This window comes from Molossus molossus, unplaced genomic scaffold (assembly GCF_014108415.1).
Source record: "Molossus molossus isolate mMolMol1 unplaced genomic scaffold, mMolMol1.p scaffold_m16_p_15, whole genome shotgun sequence".
In the NCBI taxonomy this organism is placed as follows: domain Eukaryota; kingdom Metazoa; phylum Chordata; class Mammalia; order Chiroptera; family Molossidae; genus Molossus; species Molossus molossus.
In genome coordinates this window covers 32,662,353-32,690,294 of record NW_023425350.1, presented here as the reverse complement: position 1 = coordinate 32,690,294, position 27,942 = coordinate 32,662,353, and the positions used below count along the sequence as shown (strand labels likewise).

At 39.5% G+C, this 27,942-nt stretch overlaps 1 protein-coding gene across 3 annotated transcripts in view; it reads right to left on the bottom strand.

Moving 5' to 3' along the window:
• MSH2 (mutS homolog 2) overlaps positions 1-27,942 on the bottom strand; it is a 64,441-nt gene that overhangs the window by 34,474 nt on the left and 2,025 nt on the right. For 2 of the 3 annotated variants that reach the window (XM_036263111.1, XM_036263110.1), the window contains exons 2-6: positions 18,482-18,636; positions 14,912-15,190; positions 12,370-12,516; positions 7,250-7,399; positions 6,125-6,258 (exon numbers count right to left, since the gene is read on the bottom strand). In XM_036263111.1, coding sequence (XP_036119004.1) covers positions 6,125-6,258; positions 7,250-7,399; positions 12,370-12,516; positions 14,912-15,190; positions 18,482-18,636 — 865 coding nt within the window. The remainder of the gene's footprint in view (positions 1-6,124; positions 6,259-7,249; positions 7,400-12,369; positions 12,517-14,911; positions 15,191-18,481; positions 18,637-27,942) is intronic. The other variant, XM_036263112.1, reaches the window with a different exon arrangement.

The window sequence follows — 27,942 nt, the reverse complement described above, 5'->3', positions numbered from 1 at the left end:
AAGGGTTCAGATGAATCTATGGAAAGATCCCTCCCCTCGCCCCAAAAAACTTTGTAACATTAAAATCAACAGTCTTAGCATACATGCAAACATGAAAAATCTTGGGACCTATCAGAAAGTAAGTGAAAAAATAGTAATATGGACACAGTTCTCATTATAATTTCTAATTTGACTGTTGGATATAAAGTACACATAGCTATATATTATAAATATCAAAGAAATTATCTATCCCAGGAAGAGAAAATGAGGGAGGAATATATTTAAGAAGGAGGATCTTACTCTTCCCATTCCTTGGACCAGCAGGAAAAGAGGGAAGATGTGGATAGAAGTCTTCCTTTTCCCCAGGGTTCCCTCTTTTGTGCATTACCAATTAAGAAAACAGCACCCCTTGTTGTTGGTGCTAAGTGATCAGGAAAGAAACTAGGGAGGGGCAGGTCTGAGGTCTTGGTCAGAGGAGGGAGAGGAGTTAGTTTTCTAGGCTCACCGGCACTTAGTTTCCCCAGGAAAGGGGTCACAGCCCCATGATTTTTATAGTGGTGGGAAGATCAAGAAAGGGGCTGGGCCAAGCTCCAGAAACAAGTGGATAATCCTCTCTGCCTGGGGAGGAAGGATTAGGGTGGGTTGGGCTTCTTCAATTAGCCCCTCAAAGACTTTCCATTTCACACAGTTAACATTTTTAAATCCAAGGCCAGGAGAGAAGAATCCAAAAAACAGTATTTTTATCACATGCCAAAAACAGGGGATAGAGAGGAGTGGTAGGCCTAGGTAGGCCCTTACAATTGTCCCTTGGGGGTTACTCCTCAACCCACCTCAATATGGTGCTGGGTAGAGGGGATATCTGGGTTCTAACCTCTAAATAGGGGAGACCCCTACCTGTAGATAGAGGCCCTTATATTTTTTATTCTGATTAGCCATTAAAAATATTTCTTCCTTATTGATTTGAGAGAGGAAGGGAGAGGGAGAGAGAACATTGATTGGACGCCTCCTGCATGCTCCCCACTGGGGATTTGGCCTACAACCTGGGCATGTGCCATGACCGGGAATCAAACCGGTGACCTCTTGGTGCATGGGTTGATGCGTAACCACGGAACCACACCAGCCAGGCAAAAGTTTAACATTTAAAGTATTATTTCCTGGCATTTAGTACATCCACCATGTTGTGTAACCATCAACTCTGTCTAGTTCCAAAATATTTTCATTACCACCAAAAGAAAATCCATACCAATTAGCAGTCACTCTCCTTGCACTGTTTCCTCAGATGCTGGTAACCACTGATCTACTATTTGTCTCTGTGGACTTCAATGGATATGTATGTTTTTCTTTATTGATTTTAGAGAGAGAGGGAGAGATAGAACCATCAATGAGAAAGAACATAGACTGGCCGTCTCCTACATGCCTCCCACTGGGGATTGGGCCCACAACCTGGGCATGCACCCTGATCAGGAATCGAACTGGCAACCTCTTGGTACATGGGTCAATGCTCAACCACTGAGCCACACCGGCTGGGCCTGATTAGCCATTTTAAACCAACGAGGAATAAAAAGAAATCCTGATCTAAAAAATAAATAAAGTACAAAAAGTAAGAAGTACCGCCCTGGCTGGTTTGGCTCAGCGGTTGGAGCGTCGGTCTGTGGTCCAGAGGGACCTGGGTTCGGTTCCCGCTAAGGATGCGTACCTTAGCAGTTTGTCCCAGCCCTTGTTGGTCATGCAGGTGACAGCCACTCGATGTATCCCTTTCATGTCGATGTCTCTCTCTCTCTTCTCTCTCTCTTCCTCTCTCTCCCTCCCACTCTAACTGAACAAAAAATGGAAAAAAATGTCCTCGGGTAAGGATTAAAAAAAAAAAAGTAAGAAGTATCCTTCTCACTAGAGATAAAAATATTTAAGCCGTTAAAAAGTATTTGCAGTACAATAAAGTGATTTCCATGGATATAACTTAAATAAAAACCAAAATAGTAGTTTCACTTCTGATAATAAAATCCAATTTAGGTCAAATTAAATACAACTGATAGTACAACAATTAAGGGCATGGGCTCTGGAGCCAGACCAACCTGGCTTTAAAATCTAGTCTCCACATTACAGGTGATGAGCAAGAGATGCTTAGCAAAGTACCAGGCACAAAGTGAATATACCAGTCTTATCATCCTCCTCCCCCTTAATCGCATCACAATCATTTAGAAGTAATCCCATTTTCATCAGTATTCTTGAAACTGTGTAGAACTGGACTACAGTCCTTGACAAGATGTATGTACCAAATTCAAAGATCTGGTCACACTTGTCCCTATCTCTGCTTTAATAAAAATTAAAAGAGAGAAATCTTTGCTTTCCTTTTTGGAATTCACACCACAGCCACACACTTTTTTTCCTTTATTGATTTTTAGAGAGGGAGGAAGGGAAAGGGAGAGAGAGAGATAGAACATTAATGAGAGAGAAGATCCACTGGCTGCCCCTGAGATTTGGCCCACAAATGGGCATGTGCCCTGACCAGGAATCAAACTGGCGACCTCTTGGTGCATGGGTTGACACTCAACCACTGAGCCACACCACAGCCACATACTTTAAAATTAACTCCTCACTTACCGTTCCAAGAGAATAAAGATATTTCCACTATCTTCTCTTCTGGAAAATCACTCCCAAACAATAACAGTAAGAAACAGAAAAACATGATTTGATGTCTAACCTTAAAGATCAATTCTAAATGCTTAGAGAAGATCACAGGTTTGTCTTGAGAACCCCAGGAAAGCAGCATTAAGTATCACAGCAGGTGGAGTTGAGAAAGGGTGATAAAAACATGAAAATTATTTAAACAAAAGCCTGCATAAGTACAACTTTTTCTCCCTACTCTGAAATTTCAGCAGTTGGCCTTGAAAACCACAAACCTTCCTACTGGCTTAAAAAAAAAAATCTCACCAAGAGAAAATGGAGAAAATATTTCCTCTTATCCTACAGGTGCAAAAATCCTCACAAATTTAATTTCTAATAAATAGGTCTAGTAAGACCACTAAGATTTTAGACATTACTGCTATGTCCTATAAAAATAAGCTTTATTTACCCTTTAAAGACTTTTAATTGGGTATCTTGCCTTCTAAATAATTTGTTACTCTGGTAATAATATGTAAGCCACATCTCAGGTTTCTAAACAGTCTAAATATATGCATGCTCTAGTTGTTAAGCCTTAAAGGGCCTACTGACACTTGCTCTGTTCTCACAAGTCCTAAATTAAAAATATACTCAATGTCCCAGAGCTTGAGACTTACTTAAATTTTGCTTGTTTAGCCACAGAATTTCCTTGGAAGAGTACCCATGAAACTGGTAAGAGTGACTGCTCCCAGGGCAGCAGTGGCAATTCACAGAGTACAGTAAGAAATGCCCCTGTGAGTTCCCATAAGGCTGTCAGCTGATTTCACAAAAGAAACTTTGCAGGACAGAAGGGAGTGGCAAGAAATATTCAGAGTGATGGAAAGCAAGAACCTACAACCAAGATTACTCTATCCTGCAAAGCTGTCATTTAGAATCGATGGCCATATAAAGACTTTCCCAGACAAGAAAAAGTTAAAGGAGTTCATCACCATCAAACCGTTATTATATGAAATGATGAAGGGTCTTTTTGAAGAAAAAGATAAAATATATGAACAAACAAAATGGCAATGAATACATATCTATCAACAATGGAATCTACAAACAAAATGAACAGATAGAACAGAAACATTCTCATAGATACAGAGAACATTTTGTTGGTTGCCAGATGGGAGGGGGTTTGGGAGAATGGGTGAAAAAGGTTAAGGGATTAAGAAGTACGAATTGGTTGCTAAACTGACAAACCTCAAAGGGAAGGAGGCTGGGGGGGTGGGAAGAAATAAACCAAAGAACTTATATGCATAACCAATGGACACAGACAACAGTGTGGGAAAAGGCGGAAGGGAGGCGGGAGTGGGGAGGAGGGAGCCAATGGGGGGAAAAATGTGGAACATCTGTAATACATTCTACATTCAACAATAAAGATTTTTTTTAAAAAAATCACAAGAACAAAAAAAAAAAGAAAGAAATGCCCGTGTGTTGCCTGGTCAGTGTGCTCAGTGGATTGAGCATCGACCCATGCACCAGGAGGTGCCTGGTCAGGGCACATGCCCAGGTTGTAGGCCCAATCCCCAGTGGGGGGCATGCAGGAGGCAGCCAAATCGATGTTCTCTCTCATCGATGTTTCTATCTTTCTTTCCCTCTCCCTTACTCTCTCTCTAAAATCAATAAAGAAAAAAAATTTAGCCCTGGCCGGTTTGACTCAGCGGTTAGAGAGTCAGCTCAGGGATCAGAGAGTCCCGGGTTCAGTTCCCGCTAAGGGCATGTACCTCGGTTGCAGTTTGTCCCCGGCCCTGGTTAGGGTCATGTGGCTGGCAGCCGCTTGATGTGTCTCTCTCACATCAATGTCTGTCTGTCTGTCTGTCTGTCTCTCTCTCTCTCTCTTTCCCCTTCCCTTCCTCCCGCTCTATCTGAAGATAAATGCAAAAATGTCCTCGGGTGAGGATAAGAAAAATAAAATTAAAAATAAATTTTAAAAATTTAAAACAAAAAAATGCCAGTGTGGCTCAGTTGCTTGGAGAGTCACCTGGTACACCAAAAGGTGGCAGGTTTTATTCCATCAGGGCACATACCCAGGTTTGATCCCCAGTCAGGGTGCATGCAGGAAGTAAACGAATAGATCTTTCTCTCTCTCTGTGATGTCAGAAGGACAGTGATTACTCTGGGAGTGAGAAGGGGTAGTAACTAGCAAGAGAATCAAGGGGAGTTTCTGGGATGCTAGTTATTGTTTCGTGACTTATGTTTACACCAATGTGTTTACTTTGTGAAAACCCATCAAGCACACTTAAGATTTGTGCTGTGCCCAGGTCAGCTTGGCTCAGTGGTTAGAGCGTTGGCCTGCAGTCTGGAGAAACCCAGTTTCAATTCCCGCTAAGGACACGTACCTCGGTTGCAGTTTGTCCGCGGCCCTGGTTGGGTCATGTGGGAGGCAACCACTCGATGGGTCCCTTTCACGTTGATGTTTCCCTCTCTCTCTCTCCCCCTCCCACTCTATCTGAACAAAATATCAAAAAGTGTCCTCAGGTGAGGATAAAAAAAAAAGATTGTGCTGTTATGTATATTATATTTCATTTTAAAAGTTTTAAAACTCAGCCCGGTCGGTGTGGCTCAGTGGACTGAGCATAGTCCCATGGACTGAGAGGTCCAGATGCGATGGCTCCATCCCCAGTAGGGGGTGTACAGACGACAGCCCATCTATGTTTCTCTCTCATTAGTGTTTCTCTCTCCCCCTCTCCCTATCTCTCTATCTAAAAAAAAAAAAAAAAAATCAATAAAAAATATATATATAAATCATCTGAAATATATGCTTAGACTATCTTAGTCCTTTCTAGAATAATCAAGTGCTTCCTATATGCCAGATCTTGTTCAAAGTACTTTATATATATTAAATCACTTAATCCTCATAACAACCCTATGAATTTGGTATGTTATTACTGTTATTTTGAAAGTGAAGAAACTGTGACACAGAGGTTGAGCAATGTGCCCAAGATAACACCTAGTAAGTGGCAAAGTCAAAATCTGTACGAAGGTACTCTGGCTCCCAAGTTTATGCTCTGAAACATTATCCTTAACATCTCTCCAATAAAATTTTACTTTATAGTGGAAAAAAAAACATAATTAAGAAAATAAATTATTTAATCAATCTAAATCATTGCCACTCTATTACTACTTAGCTCTCCATTCAGTTAGATGCTAAAATACAGGTGCAAAATTGCATATAAGAGTAAGTGTCATGCCCTGGTCAGTTTGGCTCAGCAGTTAGAGCCTTGGCCCAGGGACCAATGAGTCACAGGTTCAATTCTGGTCAAGGGCACTTACCTTGGATGCGGTTCAGTCCCTGGCCCTAGTCAGGATCATGTGGGAGGCAACCAATAGATGTGTCCCTCTCACATCAGTGTTTCTCTCTCTCTCCCTCTCTCCTACTCTCTCTGAAAATAAATGGACAAGTATCCTCAGGCGAGGATTAAAAAAAAAAGAGTAAGTGGCATAATCAAATGGAGTAACTGCATATTACTCAAAGCTCAAAAATTATACACTAGTAATATACCTCTCTTCTATTCTGTTCTTATCCATGAGAGGCTGCTTAATCCACTGGTTAACCAGTCTTTGTCCTTGAGGGGTTTTGCATTTATTCAGCAATGCAGCCAGAGACTGAGAGCCAGTGGTATCTTCAACAGAACCCTAGTAAACAAAAAATAAAAAAGAATGGCATTCTCATTAGTGAAAATTTTACTGTGCCATGAAAAATAATTTTAAGAACAAGAACATTTAATATTCTTCAAATATTAAATGAGAAATCAGCACAAAAGTTCTAAATTAAATTTTCAAACTGTGAGTCTATATTTTCTGCTGTGTATTCCCCTAAACCAAAACCACTTTATAATTATTGCAGTTTTAGACACAAAACTTATTAACATGTATATATTAAAAACTGCTGTAATAAAGAAAGTTTTCGCATGCCAGTGTAGCTCAGTGATTAAGCATAAACCCATGCACCAAGAGGTCACCAGTTCAGTTCTTGGTCAGGGTACTCGCCCAGGTTGTGGGCCCAATCCCCAGTGGGGGGCATGCAGGAGGTGACCAATCAATGTTCTCTCTCATCAATGTTTCTATTTCTCTTCCTCTCCCTTCCTCTCTAAAATCAATAAAAGGGGGGGAAAAAAGTAAGCCCCTTAAAAAGATACTTCAGGATATATCAGAGGAAACAATTTTAACCATTCAATGTTTTCAAGACAATTTTCTTTTTTAATAATCATCTGTATATTGTATTGTGTATTCACCATCCCAAATCTTCTTCCATCACCATTTATCTCCCTTTACCCTCTTCTACCTTCCCCCACCCCCCTTCCCTGATAATTACCATACTGTTATCTGTATCAATGAGTTTTATAATTCAATGTGTTTTTTTCTTAATATATTTTTTATTGAATTTTTTGAGAGAGAAGAAGGGAGAGGGAGAGAGAAACACAGCGAGAGAAAAAGAAACATCGATCAGCTGCCTCCTGTACACCACCTACTGGGGATCAAGCCCACAACCCAGGCATGTGCCCTCAGCAGGAATCAAACCAATGACCCTTCGATGCATGGGATGACACCCAATCAACTGGGCCACTCCAGCCAGGGCAAACCATTCAATGTTTTTAATCCATGTATTATTACATATTTTTTTTACCTGGAAAAGGTTAAGGGCTCTGACTGCTGCAATATCCAATTTCATGTACTGGCGAAAGTCAAAAGTAGTCAGTTCAAATTGTCCAAAGTTTGAATCATCTGATAAGAGTTCTAAAAACTTGATAACTGCAGACAATGATGAAACTGCAACCTAGGATTAAGAATTCAAAATAAAAGATTGCCATCATTAGAATTCTAGAGATTATTTTAAAGACAAATGGAAAAAAATAAATGAATTCCAAATACATCATTTCCTTGGTGTTTCTTCTCAATCCAAACCAACAAAATCAAAGTTTAAATAAATCTCTTAATGTTAGAAAATCATTTTTAGAAAATGGAAATATACTGCAATACCAGCACTGTTCATAATAGAAAATACTCAAATGTCCTTTAAGAGCAAAATGGATAAAGTTCGGCATGTTTAATGGTCACCCTAAGGAATACTACACACAATATAGGCAAAAAAAAATCCACAACTACATGCAATATGGATAAATCTCACAAACATAATAATGAATAAATGAAACCAGAGGCAAAGATTATATATACTATGATTCTATTTACATAAACTACTGAAATAAGTCAAACTAATCTACACTGTCAGAAGTAAGAATCAGGGTTACCCTGTATAGGGGTAATGACTGAAATTCATACACTTTCCTACGTGTATATTTAAGTAAGATATTTAAATAAATTATTGTGTGTGTTCTGACTGTTCCACCAACCAGCTGTTCCTCTGGTCTCTCTCCTCAGGCCTCCCTCTTTCCGGAGACACTGAAATTAAGGTGATTAATAACCCTACAATGGCCTCTAGGTGTTCAAGTGAAAGGAAGAGCCCCACGTCTCTCACTTTAAATCAAAAGCTAGAAATGATTCAGCTAAATGATGAAGGCATGTCAAAAGCCAAGATAGGCCGAAAGCAAGTCCTCTTGTGCCAAACAGGCAAGCCAAGTTGTGAATGCAAAGGAAAAGTTCTTGAAGAAAATTAAAAATACTAATCCAGTGAATGATAAAAAAAGCAAAGACTTTTTACAGATATGGAGAAAGTTTTAGCAGTCTGGATAGAAGATTAAACCAATCACAACATTCTCTTAAGCCAAAGCCTAATCCAGAGCAAGACCCTAACTCTCTTGACTTCTATGAGGGCTAAGAGAGGCAAAGAAGCTGTAAAAGAAAAGTCTGAAGCCAACAGAAGTTGATTCATGAGATTTAATTAAAGAAGGAAGCTCTCTCTATAACATAAAAGTGCAAGGTGAAGCAGCCAAGTGATAATCTAGAAGCTACAGTTAAGTTTCCCAGATCTAACTAAGATAATTAACGAAGTGACTACACCAAACAAAAGATTTCAATGTAGATGAAATAGCCTTATATTGGAAGAAGATCCCATCTAAGGGTTTCATAGCTAGAGAGAAGTCAATATCTGGCTTCAAAGCTTCAAAGGACAAAATGACTCTCTTGTTAGGGGCTAATGCAGCTGGTGACTAAGTTGAAGCCAGTGCTCATTTATTATTCTGAAAATCTTCAGGTCCTGAAGAATTACACTGAATCTACTCTGATTGTGCTCTAAAAATGGAACAAAGCCTAGATGACAGCACATCTGTACTGAATATTTTAAGTTCACAATGGAACTTACTGCTCAGAAAAAAAAGATTCCTTTCAAAATATTGCTACTCACTGACAATGTACCTGGTCACACAGAAGCTCTGATGGAGGTATACTGACTAGGTTAATGTTTTTATGTCTGCTAACAGAACACCCATTCTGCAGCCCATGGACCAAAGAGTATTTTCTACTCTCAAGTCTTATTATTTAAGAAATAAGTTTCAAGCCCTGGCCAGTTTGGCTCAGCGATTAGAGCGTCGGCCTGCGGTCCGGAGAGACCCGGGTTCGGTTCCCGCTAAGGGCACGTACCTCGGTTGCAGTTTGTCCCCGGCCCTGGTCGGTCCTGCGGGTGGCAACCACTCGATGTGTCCCTTTCACGTCGATGCTTCTCTCTCTCTCTCCCTTCCTCTCTCTCCCTCCCATTCTATCTGTACAAAAAAAAATGGAAAAATATCCTCGGGTGAGGATAAAAAAAAAAAAAGAAAAAAAAAAAAAAAAAGAAATAAGTTTCAAGCCCGGACAATGTGGCTCAGTGGTTAGGCATCAACCCATGCATCAAGAGGATGTCAGTTTGATTCCCAGACAGGGCACATGCCCAGGTTGTGGGCCAAATCCCCAGTGTAGGAGGTGGCCAATCGATGTTCTCTTTCTTCGATGTTTCTATCGCTCTCTCTCTCTCCCCCTTCCTCTCTCGCTAAAATCAATAAAGAAAAATTATTAAAAATAAATAAATAAATTTCGCCCTGGCCGGTTTGGCTCAGCGGTTAGAGCGTCAGCCTCCGGTCCAGAGAGACCCGGGTTCGGTTCCCGCTAAGGGCACGTACCTTGGTTGCAGTTTGTCCCCAGCCCTGGTTGGGTCGTGTGGGTGGCAACCATTAGAAGTGTCGCTTTCACGTCAATGTTTCTCTCTCTCTCTCTCTCTCTCCCTCTCACTCTATCTGAACAAAACATCGAAAATGTCCTCGGGTGAGGATAAAAACAAATAAACAAACTAAATAAATAAATAAATAAATTTCAAAGGTTATAGCTGCTATTAATAGTGATTCCTCTGATAGATCTGGGAAAATAAACTGAAAGCCTTCTGGAAAGGGTTCACCCTTCTAGGTGTCATTAAGAACAATCTTAATTCATGGGAAGAGGTGAAAATAAACCTCAACAAGAGTTTGGAAGAAGCTGATTCCAACCTTCAAGGATGCTTGGAAAAGTTCAAGACTTCAGTGGAGGAAGTAACTGCAGATGTGATGGAAACAGCAAGAGAACTAGAATGAGAAGTGAAGTCTGAAGATGTGACTGAATTGCTGCAATTTCATGATAAAACTTTTAACAAATGAGGAGTTGCTTCTTATGCACGAGCAAAGAAAATGTTTTTTTGAGATGGAATCTACTCCTGGTGAAGATACTGTGAAGACTGTTGAAATGACAACAAAGGATTTAGAATATTACATAAATTTAGTTAATAAAGGGGCAGAGTTGAAGAGGATTGACTTCAATTTTGAAAGAAGTTCTGCTGTGGGTAAAGTGCTATCAAACAGTATCGCGTGGTACAGAGACATCATTAGTGAAAGAAAAAGTCAATCAACATGACAAACGTCATTGTGTTCTTTTTTTTCCTTCATTGATTTTAAGGAGAGAGGAAGGGAGAGGGAGAGAGAGATTGAAACATCGATGAGAAAGAACATTGACTGGCTGCCTCCTATAGGCCCTCCACTAGGGATTTGGCCCACACCTGGGCATGTGCCCTGACCAGGAATCGAACTGGCAACCTCTTGGTGCATGGGTCGACGCTCAACTACTGAGTATGTCACACCGGCAGGGCCATTGTGTTCTTAATTTAAGAAACTGACACAGCCCTGGCTGGTTTAGCTCAGTGGTTAGAGCATAGGCCCACAGACCAATGACTGGCGGGTTCAATTCTGGTCAAGGGCACGTACACCTTGGTTGCGGTTTGTCCCCAGGACTGGTTACGGTCATGTGGGAGGCAACTAGTTGATGTGTCCCTCTCACGTCGATGTTTCTCTCTCTCTCCCTCTCCCATTCTCTTACTCTACCTGAAGATAAATGGAAAAATATCCTCCGGTGAGGATTTAAAAAAAAAGAAATTGACACAGGCATAGTTAGCACCCATTAACATAAAAGCAAGACCCTCCACCAGCAAAAAGATTACAACTCCCTGCCGATTCAGATGATAGCTAGCATTTTAGCAATAAAGTATTTTTTAATTAAGGTATGTACACCATTTTTTAGAATGCTATTGCACTTAATAGACTACAATATAGTATAAATATAACTTTTATATGTACTGGAAAATAAAAAAATTCACTTTATTGAGATATTCACTTTAATGTGGTATTCTGAACTTAACCTTTAATATCTCCAAGGTATGCCTATACTAAACATAATATAAGTTCAGGACAGTAAACTGACAGCCCAATGACAAATTCTACTCATTAAAATATACTTGATACTAGATTCCTTATAAATGTACATATTTTTCCTAATTGATAACTTAGAGTTTGGAAATGGCAGATAGATAACTAACAAAAGTATAAGGCTGTCATAAGAATCTCCTGTCACCAGGAGACACAGATAAAAACAGTTTCTAATAGCCTTAAAAGCTTCTTCATATTTTCAACAGAGAGATAAGTTTCTCTAATACTGGAATCAAAATCCATATTGGCTTTTGATTATGTCACCAAAAAAAATGTAAAAAAGATAAATTTACTTTATAAGGAAGAAACTATTATGTGGTAAGCAATCCCTATAAAATCATGAGTCATAATAGTCTCAGTTCATTCGAGTTGAAAACTACTTTGAAAATTACAAAGTTTGTTCTGTCTTATTAAATATACAATAGAATTTTCCATTTTGCTCCAGTGATCCACAAATATCTTGTCAATAGCTTCCAATATTTTACCATAAAAATACCTCTCCCAAGCCATACCCACCTCGAAGAGTTGAATATAAGATAAACTTTAACCACTGAAAATCCCACAAAGTTACATTTTTTGAGCCAATTTGTTTAAATGTAACTTTTACTATGCAGTCATTATATGCCGTCTACATTTTCACCCTTATTACTTCCCAACCTTCCTAACAATCCTTAGACAGGTATTTTTAATCTTATTTAACATATAATGAAAGTGCCTCTCAGAAAGGTGAAGTAATTTATTAATGATTCCACAGTTTATACATTAAAAAGCTTTGATAGGTCTTTTCCCTCTCTCTAGTCAATATGCTTCCTCACATACTTAAGTGACCTAATCAGGCTTTCACACAAAACCAATAAAACTCTTCCTTTTACCAGGGATATATATTTTGTAAATATGATGGAATTATATTTAAGGTTACGTTAAATTTTTCTAGACATTTGCTTGAGTTTTCCATAGGCTTTATCATAGATAAAGTAAGCTTAATATCAGTGATCCACAGTTTAGATTTGAGACATATGTGACAGAAGGGGCCTTCTTAAAAAGTCAATTATTACAGTTTAGGACAAATTCACATTTGTAATCCACATACCTGATTCTCCATTTCTGGCAAGACAGCACTATTCACCTGTTCTCCTTTTTTGCCTTTCAACAACCGGTTAAGGTCCTGATAAATATCTTTTGTGGAAAAGTCAGCTCTTTTTCTTTCTGTGATAAGAATACCTCCTCTGTGAATAACCTATTTTACAAGAAATATCTTAAATTACTATAAGAAAAGCAGTAAGAAAAAGAAAACTATAACAATGACAAATACAAAGTGACAATAGCTAAAAAATTATTAACCTACCTTAAATTTTCATACAACATTCAAGACATTGGTAAAACGTGTATTAAGATGTGTTTTAAAAATCTATAAACTAGCCCTGGCCGGTTTGGCTCAGCGGTTAGAGCATCAGCCTGCGGTCCTGAGAGACCCGGGTTCGGTTCCCGCTAAGGGCATGTACCTTGGTTGCAGTTTGTCCCCGGCCCTGGTCGGTTGTGCGGGTGGCAGCCACTCGATGTGTCCCTTTCACATCGATGTTTCTCTCTCTCTCTCTCTCTCTCTTCCTCTCTCTCCCTCCCACTCTACCTGAACAACAACAAAAAAATGTCCTCGGGTGAGGGAAAAAAAAAAAAAAATCTATAAACTAAATTTTCATGGATATTTAAAATTATGTTCACATAAAACTTTCAAAAATATAGTCCCAAAGGTAAAAAAAATCTTAACAGAATAATTCTCCTCAAAACTTGTTTAGATACTTATCTTCACTAAAAATGCCATCACAGATTTGCCATCTCTCAAGCAGTTCTTACAGTATTTGAGGCCCATAAAAACAAAAGAATCCTTGGGGAATACAACATATCCCTTTAGACTTACCTAACAAACCATACACTTATACAAATGGCACAATCAAAAATTTTTGTTTTTATTTTTTAATCCTCACCTGAGGATATATTTCTACTTTTGTTCAGAGAGAGTGGGAGGGAGAGAGGAGAGAGAGAGAAACATGGACACAAGAGACACATGGACTAGTTGCCTCCCACACAACCCAACCAGGGCCAGGGATGGACCGCAACTGAGGTACGTGCCCTTGATCGAAATTGAACCTGCAACTCATTGGTCCACAGGCTGACACTCTAGTCGCTGAGCTAAACCGGCCAGGGCCAATAAAAATTTTTTTTTAAGTATCAGGCAGCCCTGGCCAGTTTTGCTCAGTGGTTAGAGCATTGGCCTGCAGACCAGAGAGACCTGGGTTTGGTTCCCACTAAGGGCACGTACCTGGTTGCAGTTTGTCCCCAGCCTCAGTTGGGGTTGTGTGGGTGGCAAACAGTCAATGTTTCTCTCTCTCTCTCTTCCTCCCGCTCTATCTGAAGATAAATGCAAAAGTGTCCTCAGGTGAGGATAAAAAAATAAATAAATAAAGTATCAGGCAAAGTTCCACCCAAACTTTTCAAAAAATCTTGACAGTGTGGTGATACTAGGGGAAGGGGAGGTGGGTAGAGGTGGAGGAGGGTATAGGGGAGATAAATGGTGATAGAAAAAAAATAAAATAAAGCAAAAATAAATCCTAAAGAATTGTATTTTATTTATTTGATAAATCCATGCTAGATACAGGAATAAATTGGTTTTTTGGTACATGCCCCTACCAGGAACCGAACCCAGGACTCTCTGGTCCACAGGCCGATGCTCCAACTGCTGAGCCAAACTGGCCAAGGCTAAATTGTTTTGTTTTGTGTTTTTTTTATCCTCACTCGAGGATATTTTTCCATTTTTTGTACAGATAGAGTGGGAGGGAGAGAGAGGAAGGTAGAGAGAGAGAGAAACATCGATGTGAAGGGACACATCGAGTGGCTGCCACCCACACGACCAACCAGGGCCGGGGACAAACTGCAACTGAAGTACGTGCCCTTAGCGGGAACCAAACCCGGGTCTCTCCGGACTGCAGGCCGACGCTCTAACCGCTGAGCCAAACTGGCCAGGGCTAAATTGGTTTTTTTTTTAAGTGGCCCTTTATCCCTGAACTGTGAAAACGTTCTTTTTTATCAACTGAACTGATTTGAATGCTTTATGGCTCAAATTCTGTTACTCTTAAGGGAGGGAAGGAGGGAGGAAGGAAAGGAGGGAAGAGAAATGATATGAAGTAGAACAAGTCCTAAATAAGAAACAACTTATTCTAGCCCGGCTGGTGTGGTTCAGTGGTTGAACGTCGACCCATGCACCAAGAGGTCACCAGTTCAATTTCCGGTCAGGGCATATGCCCAAGTTGTGGGCTCCATCCCCAGTGGAGGGCATCCAAGAGTCGGCCAATCGATGTTCTCTCTCACTGATGTTTCTATCTCTCTCTCTCCCTCTCCCTTCCTTTCTTTCTAAAATCAATGAGAAAAAAAAGTGAAAAAAATAAAGTCCCATTAAAGACAAAGTTTTCATCAAGGATAAAAATCAAAATATGCCTCAAAATAAAACATTACTATAATTAAAGTTTTAAAAAATTTGACTTTTAAATCACTTTTTTCCCTTAAATAAAATAGTATCATGTTAATTAGAGCCTTTCCTAAGTTTGGTTTGTCTATCACTAGACTAATAATTCCCTTACCTGCCTCAGTTTTCCCATATCTCCAGCAGTCTCTCCTCCTGGTAAAACACATTCCTTTGGTCCAATTTGAATCAGAAGAGCCTCCAGATTGGAGAACTGATCATTATCAGGGAATTCACACAATCCTAGCTTCCTCTGTATGGAGTCAACATACCCAACTCCGACCTGTCTTTGGCCATCAACTGTAGACATTTTAACACCCACAACACCAATGGAAGCTGACATATCATTGTTACCAAAGAGAATATCTTCAAACTGAGAAAGATTACCAGGAGAAGCCTAAGCAATGATAAAGAAAAAGTTTAAGAAACTGATAAATATACTTTAAATTTTTATTAGCAAACAAGAATTACACAACCTGGATGAATTTAACAAAATGATATTTTACTTAAAAAAATTGCTTATAACCATACATTCCAATAATTATCACCAATTTTCAATGAAGAATCCACACTGCTTTCCCAGTTATTTTCAGAACACTTGGGCATATTTGAAAATCACTGTATGAAGTGATTTTCGGTTTGAAATTTAGAAGTTGATATTATACACAATCAAGAAACCCAAAATGGTCATCCTGTCAATGCAAGGTTTAAATTTCTACATTCTGCCAAACCACTGCTGCACTAAGCAGCTATTCCACACAAGAGAGCAGGATTACTAGTTTAAAACTGACCTTGAAAAGTCTCTCTATATCAATATACTTGTGTGTAAAATGCAGATTGTTCTAGCCCTGGCCAGTGTGGCTCAATGGTTGGAGCACTGGCCTGTGCAACAAAGGGTTTGGGGTTCGATTCCTGGTCAAGGGCACAGAACTGGTTAAAGGTTCAATCCCCGGGGGGGGCAAGTTCAGGAGGCAACTAATCCAAGTGTGGCTCTCACATACATCTTTCTCCTTCTCCCTCCCTTTTACCCTTCCACTTTCTCTAAAAATCAATGAAAAAAATTTCCTTGGGTGAGGATTTTTTTTAAAAAGTGAACCAGTAGCTAATAAAACGGGATTATTGAGGATCCTTGAAAATGACATGACTGGTAATCTATGACACAGATAGTATCTAAGGTCCTTTCCTGCTCCAAACTTACAAACTACTGAGAACATGGAAAAGAAATCAATCGCAGAGATCAACTATTTTAAATATCACCAATACTTCATAATAGAACCAATAAGCTAAAAAATATAAGATAAATCCGTTTTAGTGCAGTACTTCTTAAAATGTCAGGATAAAGATACCTTTTTAACCTGATAAAGATACATATTTTAACACAGACACACACACAAAAGAAGTAAAAAGAATTCATCTTGCCCTAGCCTGGTAGTTTAGTTAGAGTGTCATCCCTGATATACCCAGGTTGTGGGTTTGATCCCCAGTCTGGGCACATACAAGAATCAACCAATGAATTCATAAGTAAGTGGGATAACAAATCCATGTTTCCCTCTCTCTCTTTTGCTCTCTCTCCCTAAAGTCAATAGATTTTTTTAAAATTTTTAATTAATCTTGAAGGATTCTGACATGACATAAAGGAATGAGGTGTGACAGACTGATTAACCATGGTAGTCACTTAAACTTATGATTGTTGTTGTTACTGAGTTCTGTGAGGAATGAAATAAAAGAAACATCCTTTGTGGTATCCTCAATTTTCTATTTTTTTTTCTTTTTTTTTTTTTTTTTTAATCCTCACCCGAGGATATTTTTTCCATTTTTTTGTACAGATAGAGTGGGAGGGAGAGAGAGGAAGGGAGAGAGAGAGAGAAACATCGACGTGAAGGGACACATCGAGTGGCTGCCACCCGCACGACCAACCAAGGCCGGGGACAAACTGCAACCGAAGTACGTGCCCTTAGCGGGAACCGAACCCGGGTCTCTCCGGACCGCAGGCCGACACTCTAACCGCTGAGCCAAACTGGCCAGGGCTCAATTTTCTATTAAAATCTTTCAAAACATAGACTAAAACTCTAAAATTCACTTTTCTTAGTATAGTATCAATAAAAATTACCAGAAAGCTCCATAATATAGAATGCTAAAGTCTCCCAGATATAATCCTCATTAAGTGTCTATTCTTACAAATGGGGTGGGGGTGGTAATGAAATAAAGACTGAAAAATATTATATTTGCCCTAGCCAGGATGGCTTAGTTGTTTGGGCGTCATCCTGTGCACTGAAAAGTTGCTGGTTCCATTCCAAGTCAGTACACATGCCTGGTTACAGGCTCAACTCCCAGTAAGGGGCGTGCAAGAGGCAGCCAGTCAACGTTTCGTTCTCATGTTGACGTTTCTCTCTCTGTCCCTCTCCCTCTCTAAAAAAAAAAAAAAATCTATAAAAATATTTTTTTTAAATAAAAATATTATATTTGAAGCAGCACCAACATCAAATGTTTAAGTATTGCTTTAAACTCCACAAGAAAAAACACAGAACTTTCAAATTAAAAAGCATCTTAAAAACTTTCTAATTTTACTATTTATGAAGAAACAGACAAAACAGAAGGTTGGGATATTTGCTAAGGTCACTCAGAGACAGAGAAAAAAGAAAACTGCTTGTAATAACTATGAATGGTGCCAGGCGGGTACTTGAAATATCGGGGGGATCACTTTGTAAATTATCATTGTCTAATCACTATGCTGTACACCTAAAACTAATATAAAATAATATTGAATAAAAATTAAATAAAATACAAGCAAAAAAAAAAATTAGCCCAGCCAGTGTGGCTCAGTGGTTAAGCATCAACACATGCACCGAGAAGTCACGGGTTGGGTTCCTGGTCAGGGCACATGCCCAGATTGTGGACCAAATCCCCAGTGAGGGGTATACAGGAGGCAGCCCCATCAGTGTTCTCTCTCATCAATGTTTCTCTCTCTCTCTCTCCCTCTCTGTTCCTCTCTCTCTAAAGTCAATAAGGAAAAAAAAAAGAAATGAAATCGACTGACTACAAGCTCAGAGCATTGTCCCCTTTCCATACGCACTTATTCTCTCTAAGAAGATATCTCACATCCCCAAAAACATTTTAACCATTTACTGAAAACCTACTTTGTGCAGGTATTATGTGTGAACAAACAAAAGCATGATTTTATAGACTAACAAGAAAGACAGCTACTAAATAAATAAAACAAAGTAGCACTATCTCCTTGAAGGCATTAAAAGCATGCATGTTAATGAGCTTTCCTAGGCACACCACACTTACAAAAAAATTACAATCTAATGGAAGAGAAAGGCACATTCAAAAATACAAACACATGTGTACAAGTGAGATATTTGGAAGACTGTAAATTTATGTAAAATTACTTTAAAAACAGTAAAATCAAATCCTTACTTAATGCTGTATTCAATTTTATGTAACAGGTATTTATTATTTATCTTCCAGAGACAGTGACAAAGATCAGAGTGTTCATACTTATAATAAAGATCTACTAAATTCCTGAGTTATTATTAAACTGCAATTCTTAAAAATCAGATGCTAAAGATTAAAATTTCTCAAAGCACTTTACTATTATACCTGGTAAAATATTAAAACACAAATAAGAATTCCCTTACATTTTAATTTTTTGTGTGCTTAAAAATAAAGGAAGAGAGATAATTACCTTAAATGCCAAATACCAATCATTCTCCTTGGAGGCCTTATTTCCAGCTCTATTCTTATAAACTTCAACTCTATACTGACGAACTAGAAGAAGATCTTTTACAAAAGACTCAAAATTCATTTTACTAAGCACAACACTCTCCAGAGTCTTTGCTCCTAAAGAAAAATATTAAAAATAAGTTACCGATTTGAAGATTTGAAGTAATGTGTTCCAAGTACCTAACACAGCGTTGGCGGTATAGTGGTGAGCATAGCTGCCTTCCAAGTACCTAACACAATATTTCCCCCCAAACTACATGGTTCTCTCAGTAATTCCTTCATTCAATAAACTGTTTATCAAGCAACTATTATTATATGTCCTAAGGACTTTGGTAGATGAGAAGTATAAAATGGTGAGTAGACACAGCCTCCTGCTTCTGTGAAGCCTATGAATCAAAATAAAAAATTAAGAAGATACAAAGATAAAAGAACGAGTAAAAATATATAGCTAATCTTCTTTCTTGTAATTCCTTTTTCACAATTTTGAATACAACTCATATATTAACTATACAGTATTTGTACAGAATGAAATCAATTTTTTCAAAAGGTTCATAAAAATGAATTTGTCATTATGCATTGCAAAATACTCTAGGTAATATACTCACATAGCTAAAAATTGAAAGGTTCAAAATGAATGGCAAAGTTCCTCTTTCACCTCTTCCACTATCCCTTAGACATCTAGTTTACCACCATAGTTTTATTAGTTTATAAAATATATGCCCAAACATAGTCTATGCATACACAGCAAATATAAAGCATTACTTTTTTCCTTTTACATAAAGAAAAAAAGTTCTGTATCTTGATGTTGTTTTATATATACATATATAATACATATGTGTGTGTGTGTGTGTGTGTGTGTGTGTGTGTGTATTTTTTTTTGTATGTGCCGCTAGTGGGAACCAAACCTGGGGCTCTCTGGTCCGCAGGCCAACGCTCCAACCACTGACCCAAACCGGCCAGGGCAACTTTAATATATTTTAAACATTGTTCCACCAGTACTTAATCAGTTTCTTTTATTTCAGAGCTACAAACAATCCAATGACTCTAAGGATGTTCTATAATTTAGTCTTTTGCTCTGGTCGGTTTGCTCAGTGGTTAGAGCAACGACCCACAGACCAGAGAGAGAGTCCTGGGTTCAGTTCCCTCTAAGGGCATGTACTTCAGTTGCAGTTTGTCCCAGGCCCCAATTGGGGTCGTGTGGGTGGCAACCACTCAATGTCTCTCTCACATAGATGTTTGTTTCTCTCTCTCCCTCCCTCCCTCCCGCTCTATCTGAAGATAAATGCAAAAAATGTCCTCGGGTGAGGATTAAAAAAAAAGCCCTGGCCGGTTTGGCTAAGCAGTTAGAGCGTCGGCCTGCGGTCCAGACAGACCCGGGTTCAGTTCGGGCTAAGGGCGCGTACCTCGGTTGTGGTTTGTCCCTGGCCCTGGTTGGTTGTGCAGGTGGCAGCCACTCGATGTGTCCCTTTCACGTCAATGTTTCTCTCTCTCTCTCTCTCTCTCTTCCTCTCTTTCCCTCCCACTTTATCTGAACAAAAAATGGAAAAATGTCTTCAGGTGAGAATAAAAAAACATTAAATAAATAAAAAAAGTTTTTAGTCTCTTACTGATGCATGTTTTTAGTCTTTGTTATATATAACAATGCGATCTGAACAGTCTTATCTGTGCTTCACTCTAAATATGTGAGCATATCTGTGTTTTGTTTTGTTTTTTTATGTTTTTACTGATTTTTTTGAGGGAGAGAGGGAGAGATAGAAACATCAATGGGAGAGAGAGAGAGATCAATCTGCTGCCTCCTGCATGCCCCCTACTGAGGATGGAGCCAGCAACCTGACAAGGAATTTAACTGGAACCTCTCAGTCCATGGGAGGACACGCAATCAATTCAGCCACACTGGCTGGGCTGTAAGATAGTCTTAAAACTGAATTTTATCAAAGGATATGTGTGATTTTTTTTTTTTATCCTCACCCAAAGACAGTTTTCCATTTTTTGTTCAGATAGAATGGGAGGGAGAGGAAAAGAGAGAGAGAGAGAGAGAGAGAGGGAAAGAGAGAAACATCGACGTGAAAGGGACACATCGAGTGGCTGCCGCCCGCACGACCAACCAGGGCCGGGGACAAACTGCAACCGAGGTACATGCCCTTAGCGGGAACCGAACCCGGGTCTCTCCGGACCGCAGGCGGACGCTCTAACTGCTGACCCAAACTGGCCATGGCCGGATATGTGTGATTTTGATAAATATTAGTAGACTATGCCCTGGCCAGTTTGGCTCAGCGGTTAGAGCGTCCGCCTGCGGTCCGGAGAGACCCGGGTTCGGTTCCCGCTAAGGGCATGTACCTCGGTTGCAGTTTGTCCCCGGCCCTGGTTGGTCGTGCGGGCGGCAGCCACTCGATGTGTCCCTTTCACATCGATGTTTCCCTCTCTCTCTTCCTCTCTCTCCATCCCACTCTGTCTGTACAAAAAATGGAAAAATGTCCTCGGGTGAGGATGAAAAAAAAAATATATGTATATTAGTAGACTATTCCCTGGTTGGCTGTGCCAATTAACATGACCATCCATAAAGTATTAATGCATATACTTTTTTACCCTGTCCAGTGAACAGTTTTCAAACTTTCTGGTCTCCATCTTAGATCATTGATCCTCAACATGGGGTGATCTGGCTCTCCTAGGAGACATCTGGCAATGCCTGGGGCCATTTGGATTGTCACAACTCGGTAGTGGGGAACACTAATGGAATCTAGTGGGCAGAGGCAGGGATGCTGTTAAACATGCACAGGACAACCCCTCACAACAATGAATTATTCAGTCCAAAATATCAATATTGCTGAAGTTGAGAACCCATCTTAGATGGAAAATAAGTGTCTCAGCTTAGTTGTGATTTGCAAGCACCAATTTCTTTACAAAAATAAATAAAATCACCCATACTACCAAATAAAGTCAAAACTGAGCCCTGATTGGTTTGGCTCAGCGGTTAGAGTGTCGGCCTGCAGTCCAGAGAGACCCGGGTTTGGTTCCCACTAAGGGCATGTACCTTGGTTGCAGTTTGTCCCCGGCCCTGGTTGGTCGTGCAACACTCAATGTGTCCCTTTCAAGTCGATGTTTCTCTCTTTTCCTCTCTCTTCCTCTCTCTCCCTTCCTTTCTTTCTGAACAAAAAATGGAAAAAAATGTCCTCGGGCGAGGATAAAAAAATAAAAAGATTTTAAGAAACCCTAAATTTTCATATAAGTAATGCCAATTATTCACTTACAAGCAATTCAGAATATTTTCTCAATCCACTGAAACACACAGGCCAGGACAATTTAAAAAAAATTTTTTTTTAATGAGAAAGTATATCAGGCAAAGGAGGAATCTCCAGGTCAGAGGGAGCAGCTACTCAGCTCCAACCCACTGCTTAAGTACGGGTATATTTTTGCCCAGTTTCCACTGTGTCAATTTTTCAAAAAAAAAAAGCTCAAAGCCTTGGCTGGCTAGCTCAGTATTAGAGTGTCTAGCTCAATTGGTTAGAGTGTCGTCCTGATGCACCTAGGTTGCAGGTTTAATCCCAGGTCAAGGAACATACAAGAATCAACCAGTGAATGCATAAATAAATGGAACAACAAATTGATATTTCTCTCTCTCTCTCTCAAATCAGTAAAAAAATTTTTAAAATAAAAAGCTCAAAATCCAAATTTTTTCATGAACTTTCCCAATCTTTGTAACAAAATTTTTAAGTTACAGGCAATTAATTCAAACTTTATCAAAACACCATTCAGGCCACCAATTTTTGAACTTCAAGACAGCCACATTTTTCTTCAATTTGAATAGTAGACTGCTTTCTTTGCTTGCATTTAAAAAGCAAGTTGAAAAACGAAAACAAAAAGCAAGTGGAATGAAAATTATGTTTACCCCAGAATCCCATTCAGCAAGGCATGTACTCATAGTTTCACAGGCATATGCAGGAATTTAGGCCTATCCAGGCCGCAGCACTCACATCTCCCAATACTCAGAAGCAGAACCTCAACATGAAATGGCAGGCCCCATTTAAATTCTTTCCTGTTTTTGCCTAGCACACATGCTGGTTTGCCCAATATTTTTCCAGTTTTAGTACTCAAAGTCCAACATCCGAGGAGCCCTCTCATTCCTAGGCAAACCACAATGATTGGCAAACCCTATCAGCCATCTAACTGAATTCCACATAAATAACATTATTCCTATCATGATACATCATCATAAAAAGACAAAAACAAAACTTGTTCAACAAAAGTACTGAACGAGAGTTAATACAAAATCAGAGAGGAATTTCTCCCAGAAACACCTATAAATGCCATTGTGAATATAGTCAGCAGCCTCTAGTAGATACAGCAGTGAGTTTCAAAACAGTGTTTTTCAGTATCACCCTTCAATTTGGAAGGCAAAATATAAAGTGCAACCCAGCAAAAAAAATTCTGGGGAAAGGGAAAAAACACACTGATCTGGCATAATTCTTAAACAGCTCTTAAATAATCAGTCCAGTAGAATAGCCAGCAGAATTGTCTAGCCAATAATGCTTTTTAAAGTATTTGAATTTGTATACTTATCACAGGAAGAACAAGCATGCTCAGACCTACAAGCCCCACCCACCACTCCCTATTCTTACACCTGACTACTTTGCACATCAATGTTATCTGCCGAGTGAAAATATCCAGAGCTGCAGTTGTTTTATTGACACATTTAACAAAACATTGGCTGGCAACTGTGGTGATGTCTTAACAGTGGGTGGGGACGAGGCAGTGAATGAGGTGATTCCCCTCCCTCCCAAGGCTTCTTCCTTTACCTCCATTACTAACCTACAGATAAACTGCCCAAACTCCAAGGTTATCCTCCCAAGATAATGTCTCTCAAAGGGGTTTTTGTAATACATTTGGGTGGCAGTTTTGGGTTTTTTTTCTTTATTGATTTTAGAGAAAGAGGAAGGGAGAGGGAGAGATAGAAATATCATGAGAGAGAACATTGATTGGGGTGGCAGTGCATTTTAAATCATACTTACCTCGGAGTACCTGAAGTGCAGCTATTTCCTGGTGAACAGCTAGCTAAGATCATATACTTTAAGTCAAAATAGCTGGGAAATAGGACTGACCTCCTGATGTGATATAAGAGGAACAGGAAAAGAAAGCTACCCAGCCTCCACCTGGGTTATAGCAGATGGAACAACCTTAGGCCAGTACAACATTCATCTCTTCAAGAATAATGTGGCCCTGGCCAGTTAGGCTGAGTGGTTAGAGCATTGGCCCTCGGACCAGTCTCGGGTTCAATTCCTGTCAGGAGCAGATACCTCGGTTGCAGTTCAGTACCCAGCTCTGGTCAGGGTCATGAGGGAGGTAACCAATCAATGTGTCTCTCTCACAGATGTTTCTCTCTCTCCCCCTCCCTCCTACTCTATCTGAAGATAAATGGAAAAATATCCTCTGGTGAGGATTAAAAAAAATTATAATAATGTGGAGCTCCCCATCTTCATTCAGCTCACAATTACCATGTGGGCATTGTGCCAGGTGCTGGGGTTCAGAGGTGGAAGCTGATTATAAAGCAGTTCCTGCCCTACAGAAGCTTTCAGTTTATTGGAAGAGATGGAAAACAGAGTAGAATAAGTGCTATGTCTAGGGCAGGAAGAAGGTCCTGAGGGACAGGGCAGGGGGCAGGGACCACATAAGAGGGACAGTCTTAACATGGGAGTTAAGAAAGGCTTCTAAGCTGAGTTCCAACACCAAGAGGCAAAAGATAAATAACTTTCTTTTGCAGTGACTCAAATTCCTTATTTATAAATTGGAAATAGGTACTAAACCATTTCACAGGGCTTAATTCTAATAATGTATTTCTAGATCTTGAAGATTAAAAGAATGAACCAAAGAGAGAGAAAATGACCAACAGAAAGTCACCTGAGCACAGCAAAAGGCTCATCTTTTCACTGGTACAATACAAAAGAAGGAAAGAATGGGTATGGATGAAATTAAAAGTATCGGTTCAAGAAATAACCCAAATGTCCATCAACTGACGAGTAAACAAAATTTGGTACATCCATATGATGAAATATTATTTGAAAATAAAAAGAAAATGAAGTATTGCTCTGGCAGCTGTGGCTCAGTTGGTTAAGTGTCATCCCATGCACCGAATGGTCACTGGTTTGATTCCTGGTCAGGCACATAACCAGGTTTCAGGCTCAATACCAGGTATGGGGTGTGCAGGAGGTGGCCGATCTATATTTGCTCTCACATGGATGTTTCTCTCTCCCCCTCTCTTTCTAAAATCAATAAAAACATTTAAAAACAGAATGAAATATTGATAGCCCAGATGAACCTTGCAAATAATGTTAAGTGAAAGAAGCCAGTCACAAAGACTACATATTGTATAATTCCATTTACAGTCAGCCCTCTCTGACTGTGGTTCTGCATCCTCAGATTTAACCAACCTCAGATGGAAAATATTTGAGAAAAAAAAAGATATTGTTGCTGATGTTTACTATGCAGTTACTCCTACAACAGGTTGTATCTGTATTGAACATATACGGACCTTTTTTCCTTGCCATTATTCCCTAAACAATACAGTGTAACAACTATTTATATAGCATTTACATTACATTAGATAAGTGATTCAGATTATTTAAAGTATATAGGAGGATGTATCTAGGCTATGTTCAAATACCATGCCATTGTATATAAGGAACTTGAGCATCTGGATTTTGGCATGGGGGAGAGGTCCTGAAACCAATGCCCTGTGGATACCAAAGGACAACTGCTTATGATATGTCTAGAATAAGCAAATCTGGACATGGAAAGTAGATTAGCAGTTGCTCGGAGTTGGGAGGATGGGAGAGAAAGGGTGGGACAGATAATGGATAAAGGGTTTCTTTCTGGCGGTGATAAAAATGTTTTAAAATTTATTGTGGTAATAGTTCCTTCACTTTGTATATATACTAAAAACCAGTGAACTGTATACAGAGTGGGGCTAAAGTAGGTTTACAGTTGTTCCTATGGAAAATAATACAGTAACTAATAAATAATACAAGAATAAGCTCTGTTTCGCATACTCACAATTGTAAATCTCCTTTTACCCCATCCTGTACTTTCAGTGGGTGAATAGTATTGCATGTGAACATCTCAACAAACCTGTTATAACTTTGAGGGCAGGAAATCCAGGGAGTTCTCTTTTAATGATATCTATTTTCAATAGTCAGAGGAAAAATTGACTGCTAAAGAATGTAGGGAAACGTGAAAGGGTCCAAAATTTAAAACTTGGAGTGCAAGGGATCTTCGCTACGTATTTATAGTTCCTAGAATCCAGATGTAATTTACCAATCTGGGGTCATTTTTGCAATAAGCAATGCTACCTAGACACACAGCTAACCTTCTTAATCTTATCAGATTTCCAGAGGAGCAAGGGAAAAGGTTTTCTTAACCCTTTACCCAAGTGTGGTAAGAATTCCTCCCAAGAAACAAGTTTGGCAGCCTTATATCAACATACATTATAAAAAATATTCTCAGAGAGGTATCACCTCACACCTGTCAGAATGGCCGCCATCAACAAATCATCAAATAAGTGTTGACAAGGGTGTGGAGAAAAGGGGACTCTAGTACACTGCTGGTGGGAATGCAGACTGGTGCAGCTACTATGGAAAACACTATGGTGTTACCTCAAAAAATTAAAAATTGAACTGCCATTTAACCCAGTGATCCCACTTCTAGGAATATACCCTAAGAAGTCTGAAACTCCAATCAGAAAGAATATATGTACCCCCATATTCAAAGCAACACTATTGACAATAGCTAAGATCTGGAAACAGCCCAAGTGTCCATCAGTAGACGAATGGATAAAAAAGCTATGGTACAGCCCTGGCCAGTTTGGCTCAGCAGTTGAGTGTCAGCCTGCGAACCAGGGAGTCCCGGGTTGGGTTCCTGCTAGGAGAACGTACCACAAAAAAAAAAAGAAGCAGCTGTGGTACATATACACAATGGAGTACTATGCAGCTGTAAGAAAGAAAGATCTCTTATCCTTTGAGATGACATGGAGGGACCTGGAGAGTATTATCCTAAGTAAAAACAAGCCAAGCAGAGAAAGACAAGTATCACATGATCTCACTTATTTGTGGAATATAATGAACATAACAGTCTGAGAAACAGGGTAGACCCAGAGACGCGGAAGCACGGTATAGACTGACAACCCTAGGGGGTGGGGGGATAAACCACAGAACTTATATGCATGTATGCATAACCAATGGACATGGACAACAAAGCTGGGGACTGGGTGGGGGGAATGGGGAGGAGGGTGTCAATGGGAAAAAAAGAGAAACATCTGTAACAAAAATAAATTTAAAAAAATGTGTGTGTGTGTGTGTGTGTATGTATATTCTCAGAGCCCAGTCGGTGTGGGTCAGTGGATTGAGAATCATCCCATGGACTGAGAGGTCCCGGTTCAATCCAGGTTAGGGCACATGGCCAGGTTGCAGGTTCAATCCCCATTGGGGGGGGGGGGGGGATGCAGGAAGCAGCTGATCGATGTTTCTCTCTCATATGGATGTTTCTACCTCTCTCTCCTTTCCCCTCTCTAAAAAAAAAATCAATTAAAAAACATTTAAAAGATATATATATATGTGTGTATATATATATGTATGTATATGTATGCTTAGTCACATTTCACATTGGACAGTAAAAACTGCAAAGCATCAGCTTTTGAGATCAAAGATGCTTTTTGTTTTTGAGCCCTTCCCTTTTTCAGCTACTTCAGCAAACTTCTAGTAAATTACCCATCTTTTTAGAACTCTTTATTAATCTATTCAAATAAATATTAGGACAATCCTTTACCTAAAATGTTCCTTTGGCATAAATCTCTAATTAAGAAATTGAATCTTGAGAATAACTGACATTCACTCTTTTTAATGAGTAATTTTTTTTAATTTATTGATTGATTTTGAGAAAGAGAAAGAAAGAGAACGAAACACAGACTTGTTGGTCTACTTATTTATGCATTCATTGGTTGCTTCCTATATGTGCCCTGACCAAGGATTTAACCTGCAACCTTAGCTAATTGGGACAACACTCTAACCAACTGAGCTACCTGGCTGGGTCCTCACATTCACTTCTAATCACCTTTAACCACATTCTCAATAGGATTAAGACCAGGTGACTGTCTAGGTTACCTATTCTTAGAAATATCCTTGGCAAAAACCAACATTCTAACTTTCACTGGCAACAAAAGGAAAAATTGTTTTTAAAAAATCTACACCCAACCCTGGCCGGTTTGGCTCAGCGGTTAGAGCGTCGGCCTGTGGTCCAGAGAGACCCAGGTTCGGTTCCCGCTAAGGGCACGTACCTCGGTTGCAGTTTGTCCCCGGCCCTGGTTGGTCGTGCGGATGGCAGCCACTCGATGTGTTCCTTTCACATCGATGTTTCTCTCTCTCTCTGTTCCTCTCTCTC